The sequence below is a fragment of the Phaseolus vulgaris genome, chromosome 2, assembly GCF_000499845.2.
Source record: "Phaseolus vulgaris cultivar G19833 chromosome 2, P. vulgaris v2.0, whole genome shotgun sequence".
Taxonomy (NCBI): domain Eukaryota; kingdom Viridiplantae; phylum Streptophyta; class Magnoliopsida; order Fabales; family Fabaceae; genus Phaseolus; species Phaseolus vulgaris.
Window position 1 is genome coordinate 41,732,436 of NC_023758.2, and position 7,806 is coordinate 41,740,241.

General features: G+C 30.4%; 1 protein-coding gene across 1 annotated transcript; it reads left to right on the forward strand.

Annotated features, from left to right (window-relative positions):
• Positions 1-167: 167 nt before the first annotated feature.
• On the forward strand, positions 168-4,169 carry LOC137812209 (uncharacterized). Its single transcript, XM_068614126.1, has 10 exons — positions 168-437; positions 911-999; positions 1,505-1,561; positions 1,700-1,808; positions 1,906-2,007; positions 2,147-2,211; positions 2,776-2,879; positions 3,019-3,083; positions 3,235-3,289; positions 3,770-4,169. Exons 1-10 carry the CDS (start codon positions 168-170, stop codon positions 3,928-3,930), a joined length of 1,077 nt encoding a protein of 358 aa, XP_068470227.1. The 3' UTR covers positions 3,931-4,169.
• Positions 4,170-7,806: the final 3,637 nt, after the last annotated feature.

Genomic DNA, 7,806 nt, shown 5'->3' on the forward strand with positions numbered 1-7,806 from the left:
CATTTTGAATGGTGCTTCAAATGGCTTATCGCTATGACATTATCCATTTATCGATTTTGTTGTGTTCACTTCGCTCACACGCGTAACTCAATCGTCTCGCTCTTCATCATCGTCCTCAACCGTTCACTGTAACTTCCGTTAACTATCTGATTTTGTAGTTGAAGGCAATGTGTGGTGTTCCTCTCTTCAACGTCGCTCCCAATCTCACCGTTTCGAGGCTCTGCTTAGGAACCATGACTTTCGGGGAGCAGAACACGCTGGGCGAGTCCTTTCGCCTTCTCGACCAAGCCTTCCATGCCGGCATCAATTTCTTCGACTCCGCCGAAATGTATCCCGTGCCTCAGCGCCCTCACACGTGCGGCCGGAGCGAGGAGTATCTCGGCCGTTGGATTGCTCACCGGAATATCCCCAGGGATAGAGTCGTTATTGCCACTAAGGTTCCGTTCTTTTCTCTCCTTCGCTATGCATGTTGTACTGTCTCTTTTGTTCGCTATTAGAAATCATCGTAGTTCCTAAAATTGGAATGCGCGATTCGATTAGTATTCAAATTGATGCTGTGTAATTTTCTTCAACTTTTATTTTCACGATATATCTTTACACCATTAGACATTTTGAAAATCGGATCTAGGACGGTAAAATTTGTAATAAAATATATAATTAAGTCTGTATGAAATGCCCTAAAACTTACTGTTATTTTTGTGCCTAATTCTATAAAAGTTACACAAGTTTTTAATTTAGGACTAACTTTTGTTGATTTGAACTTTTAAGGACTTTTTTTTCTAGTTTGATGGATTGATGGACTAGTGTGACATTGCCTTGCAATTCCAGAAACTAAACTCGGTGGTTTACTATTTGTTTTGCTGAAGTTGTTGTGTGGCATATTAATTAATGATTGTTATCGCAAGAACAGGTTGCTGGACCATCGGGGCAGATGACTTGGATTAGAGATGGTCCTAAATGTTTGGATTCCTCTAATATTATTGAAGCTATTGATAGTAGGTTAGGTCCTCTCTTAACTCTTTCTCCATTCACGTCCTACATGCAGAGTCATTTTGGTATCGTATATGCAGAGTCAAGTTAATAATGCTTACAGACACGCTCTCAATGGCTGTCTCTTGTTTATAAGTAGATGGTGGACAAATAATACCTGTAGAATCTGTTTTAGGTATTTTTTGTTCCATAAACACGAGTTAAAAAATAACTTTGATTTTCTTTCATAAGTTAAATTAACTCATGCACTTAACTTTTATAGAAGCTTTTTCATTTAACTTGTTGAGTTTCAGCTGGACTATTAAATAAGAAAAAAGAATTATCAGAACAATAGTGATGGAGATTTAGATTGTGATGGCTCATAATATACACTCGAGAGAAATATTTGGGTGCGGGTGGAAGTGGATAGGAGGGGTTCTGTTCTGAAGAGATATAACATAGTATTAAGTTTTGCATCTTTTGATTCTCTGTCTAGTAATAAACTCTGATAGCTTATGCAATTGAATTTGTGCAGTCTGTTGCGGATGCAGATGGATTATATTGATCTTTATCAAATTCATTGGCCTGACCGGTTTGTATGTTTTTGTTAGTTTAAGTATTTGGGCATTTGTTTACATTGTTTTTTAATATTTCATGTTGGTCGGCTTCTCATTTTTGGCCCAATGGATGTGCATATATGGATCTTAACTCTTTACACCAATCCTTGTAGCTATGTTCCAATGTTCGGAGAAACCGAGTATGACCCAGTCCGACAATATGCTTCTGTTAGTATAGATGAACAACTTGAAGCTCTCAGCACAGCTGTGAAAGCCGGGAAGGCAAGTGGCATTGTTAAATAGTTTCAATTGTCAACTTGTCACTATTGTAATTCCTGAATCATTATTCATGAGTATGAAAATGAATGCACGTTTGCAGATCAGATACATTGGTCTTAGCAATGAAACACCTTATGGCTTGATGAAGTTTATTCAGGTTGCTGAAAAATATGCTTCACACCTGAAGATAGTATCTCTGCAGGTTTGGTTACTTACTACCGTTCAACTCCTGTATTATTGTTTTGCTTTATTTTCTTCAACGTGGAAGTGTCGCCCTCAATACTACAATTCCATGGATGAAAATTTATTCCTGACACTAATTTCCTTCTGTTTAGTGACAGAATTCATATAGCCTTCTTTGTAGAACTTTTGATTCTGCAATGGCTGAATGCTGCCATCAGGAGAGGTATTTAATATTATTTTTTATATGAAATTGTATAGCTTTCTATGTTCGCAACATGGCATGATTGGTACCAGAGTCTCCATGATTAGTACATGGTGAACTGGTACATTGTCCACACTTTAAGTTCAAAGGTTAAGGTTGCAGAGGGGGACATGTTTGATACAAATAATTTGTGTTTCTTCACACAACAATAATTTCTAGGATGGTTGTTTCATAACAATTATTGCAATAAAAGCTCCAACTTACTTTATGTTTGTGCTTCCTAAAAGAAGCCTATCTATTATGAGAAGTTATTACTCTGATTCATATGATATGTTGCGAGTTTGGGAAACGTAATTTAGACAGCATAATGAATTAAACATTAACAAGAAAATTTATATTATATAAATCAGCTTTAATACTATTACTAGCACAGTGGTAAAACTCCATTTCATTCAGATGGATGGAACAATGAAAGCTTAATGCTTGAAAATTTATAACTTTTGCTCCATTGGTTGGCCTAAATCATTTTCCTGTGTTTTCAATGAAAGCCTCATTGTTAGATAATTGATTTATTTCTCTTTTCAGTATTAGCTTGTTGGCCTACAGTCCCTTGGCAATGGGTATACTTTCAGGGAAATATTTTTCCCCAGACGGTGGTCCTACAGATGCTCGTTTAAATCTTTTTAAAGGTCAATTGACATCTTTTGGGACACGTTTTGTTTTATCACCTCGTGCCCTCCTTCCCAAGATTAAGGAAGGAAAGAGAAAAGAAGTGTCCTGGTATGCATGAGTTTATCCAACTGATACTATTGATGCTATTATTCTCAGGGAAGTATTCAGAAGGAGAATCTAGATACAATTTGTCCAATAAAATTATAGAGGCAGCTACTGTGGTAAGTGGATTATCCTCAACATTGTTACAATGCTAATAATTCAACTTATTTTTAAATCTGAATGCCCCTTAGTTTTTAAAATTCTTTTATTCCTTCGTATTTCTTCTGTTTACTGATTTTAATCTCCACATTCATGTTTCCCCTTTTGCAGGAATACCTTAACACTGCAAAAACATATGGTCTTCATCCTGTATCTCTCGCTATAGGTTTGATAATCTTTTCCTAGATCTTCATGTGCAAGCCCCCCTCCCCTTCTTCTCTTCTCTTTATATTGAGTGATTTGGGGTGGGTTATCTCCGTAATTTGCAATGATTCCAAACACTCTAGTATTAAATTCTTGATAATGTTGGATGGCATACATTGGCTTCTTCTAAATAAACAAGAACGTAATGGGTTTTCTTTAATCTTAGTATTTAAAAGGATGCAAAAAATGGTTAATTTAGTAGTATCTTAGCATTGTTGGATATTGTTATTGTCGATCCCACGAAAATAATGCAGTTTTTTTCCACCATTTGCAATTAACTTGTGCTTTTTCATTTTTTTTTCAAACGTCCATTGTCTATGCTATTGATTGTGGTCCTTGAGCTTATCCCTTTGATGTTGTGGACTTTTGAGGCATTAGTTTATTTTCTTGTTGCGTGTCTGATTTTCTTTTCTATTTTATCCTCTCGTTTTTTCTTGAGCAGCCTTTGTTTTGCGACACCCACTTGTTGCTAGCATTGTTTTTGGGGCTACCAAATCATGGCAACTCCAGGAGGTTCTAGATGCATGCAAGATCGAGCTCACACCTGAAATAATTGATGAAATTAACAAGATACACTCAAGGTTTCCAAATCCATGTCCATAATGAATGCAATTGATCAACTGTGATGTGTGTATCCCCATTTTTTCAGGGATTAATTAATTGGTCATTTTCAACAAGTAATAATTGGTTTCTTTTAACTTAAGGTGAATCTGTCTATTGTCAACTGTAGTTTGGTTTGCAGTTTGCTAGTTAATACTTCATTAGTCCTAATTGATTGTAGTTTTAATTTGTAAAAAAGGTAAAATTATAAATTTTCAATGAAATATTAGTTCTTCATTTTAGTTTCAATTTGTTCTTAAATAAATTACATAAATGTTTACCTGCAGCAACTAAAAATGAAGTACTTATTAAGAAAGAAAAAATATTTTTTGTAAAATCATTTCAATAAATAACATTTATTGTTGTTCTTAATCTGTGTAAAACAATTAGATTAATTAATGAGATGGAAAAATAGAGTTAACCGAATACTGTCAAACTTTAAACACATGAAATCGTGAAGATTAAAAGATATAGAGTAATGATATAGACACTTAAACATTAAAAAAATACTTAATGATAAAGTGACTTACAATATATTATTTTATTGTTTACTACTTACTAGAAGAAAATTTACTAAAGAAAAATATTTTTTAGGAGTGTTGGATGAGTATTTGTGTGTTTAAAGAATGGATGTGTATATTTCTCTAACGATACATTCCGTGTCTAAGACTAAGACTCAAATGAGCTGAAAGTTATCACATTACTGTAAGTAGAAGCTGATATCAAAATTTGTTGTTGCAAGATTGATACGTGAGTTCTTTAATTAAGAATTTAGATTCGATTTTCAGTTTAAACATGGAATTGCAATTTGATGTGGTGAGGGAAATTAGTTGACTGTGAAATAATTTCCTATTCCTCCCAAACTCAGAAGAAACTCATAGATAATACAGGACTCCAATAGTAACCCAAAAATAGAGAAGTCATGGTTTGAGCAAAGTGGTAAGTGTGCGTACCCAATAAACATAATAAATAATGGTATTAATCATTGGTGGATGAACACTCCACTGTACCAAAAACAAAATTCTCTTCTGGGTCCCACTTTTACTCCTCTACCTAATATTTCAAAGATAAACCTCACTTCCATTATTATATTATTCATTGAACATGGTACCACACCTATCTTCATGTGGTTCATCAACCATGTTTTCCAACATTTTTTAAATCTTTTTAATATTATAGAATACAACTCAGGTTAGGTTATATGCATTTGAACGCTGCTATTGTCTCCATGCATTTGAACTTTAACATAAGACAGAACTATAAGTATTTCTAAGGTACCATGCATTTATTCTCCAAATTATTTAAATATATTTATATGTGTACATGCTTGCATTTGGGGGAATTCTAGAGGACACCTCACATAAAGGTACTTACAGATTTTAGTGACCATTTTATAAATTATGCACTAATAAAAGTATTCTCTTAATTGGATTAACTAATTAACTTCATTTGTTCTTCTTCTTTTACCATACAATTGGGTTTTTATTCATTTGAAATTCCTTTTTTTATTTAAAGATTGAAGGAGCATAAACAATTTATCATCCATCCTCTTAATAAATATATTCTAATTGTAACTCAGAAACCAGAAACTTTTATTAAGCTGCATGCGTTAGATGGATGTGAGTTTTTAACTTTGACTTTCTAACGGTTGTGTTAGAAAACTGTAAGTAATAATAAGAGACAAATTTTAAAAAATATACAAAATAAAAATCAATTACAATATCATAAGATTGAAAAAAATTATCATTGAGAAAAAAAATTATATTAAATCCGCTGATAAATTTTTTAATCTTATGATATTGTAATTGATTTTATTTTTGTATATATTACAAAATTATAAAAAAATAAAAATAAAAATAGTTAAATAACTCATTTTATAGCATATTCAGTTTTCATCAAACAAAATAATTAAATTAATATAATACGAACACTTGTAAATTTGTCCATGTAAATGTTAAAATAATTCAAAATAATATATAACTTAATTCTTTAAATCAAGAGACTATATAATCAAACTATTTTTTTTTAAGAATTCGGCTTAGCAAGTCTTTAAGTGAAAACGTTTTGTCTAACTCTTAGTAAAACTCATGCAATTGAATTGTCATATTCATTGCCTTTAGTCCGTTAAAAAATTATGGAAAAAAAAAATCAATAGTTCTATCATAGAATTAACCATATCATTTTCAATTCAAATCAAAATAAAGTTTCAATAACTCAAATAATAAAATTCAACTTTTACCAAGGAAATCATAATTTCACATGTAAAACAAATTCTTAATGTACAATGAAGAATACAACTAAAACCTAAATTCTAACTTTTAAAACATAATATTTCTCCAAATTCAAATTATTCAAGTAAATTACCCGACTTCATACCTAGATACAAACATTTAACCTATATCATATCAAATTATTTATAAAAACCTAATTTAGAGTTTGATGATATGGTAAACTTTCATCATTTAAAAATATATTGTTCTTAGAGGAAGCTATTAAGTGAGGGTGAAGAGTGGAAGAGACTTAAGGATTCCATTAATCACTTTTAAGAAAAAAAAAACCTATCAAATAATCATACCACACCCATTAATAAACAAATGTACCACACTAACTCAATTTTGACAAGAATACTTTCAAAGATCCTATTGCTATAAATTAGGAGAATGGAAAGTTTAAGCAGAAAAGGAAATAAAGAAAGACTTCTTTGAAATTCTAGAATGAAGGAGGTTTAAGAGAAAACAAAAAATAAATGGTTTATTATCATTTTAGAATTCAACTTAAAAATACAATTATTATTTTTCTTCAACATGAAACTCTTCCCTCTATTACTCATAAAAACAAGTTCCTACTAAATGAACTAAGATGTTATAAAAAACAATAAATTAAAATGTAATAGATTAAAAACATAATTTAATTTATTAGATTTAATGAGTTATAATATTTTAGGGTCATTGGATCAATTTAATCCATATCTACTAAGAAAAAAATTTACTCTTTTATTAACTTACTTATTTATTACATCATTCATATATCTTGCTCACATGGACTAAAAGTATAAGGAGATAATGTTTACACTTTTAAAATAGAAAATTCAATAATAAGATAAGACCTAATTGAAAAGGATGTATCTCAACCTTTATAAACAACACCATTCAATAACACATGTTGAGTTACTCTTTCTAAAACCTTCTCCACTTTGCTTTTAATGAAATGCAACAAACACTATTTTAAGGATGAAGGCAAAGTAGAACCAGAAGAAAACTAAATAAAGATTGATGAAAAAAAAAACAATACAAAAGAGTAATATAGGGATTCAATTAGAGAAATGTTTTATACCTTGGTATCTGTTTTCTTTTACAATTTTACAATAATTTTTCATATCTACTTATTGTACTGATGATAAAGTCTTAATATATACTGAATACATGAGATAAACAATTTCCTCCCATAATTAACATTACTTCTGAAAATATATTCAATTAATTAATAAATAAATAAACTAAACAATGACAAAACATTGCTGATTAATAATTTAAAAAACAAAATCGTCACAAGTAAAAAGAAAAAAATTAAATTAAACTAATTTCAAGTTTTAAGTCATAGTTTAATTTTTTAAAGATAACATTTATTTATTTTTTCAAAAAAATATTTAAAATATGATTTTTTACTATAAAATAATAAGAAATGTATCTTTTTGTCAGAAATAACACATTCCAACAAATATTGGAAAATATTATAATATGATCTTATATGTAATGTTACAGTACTTATTTTTAAATTTTTCACATGAAAAAAAAACATTATTATATATATTTCGTCTCAAGTAACATATTTTGATGAATCTTAATATACAAGAAATATAAAATAAACATTTTTCTCCAC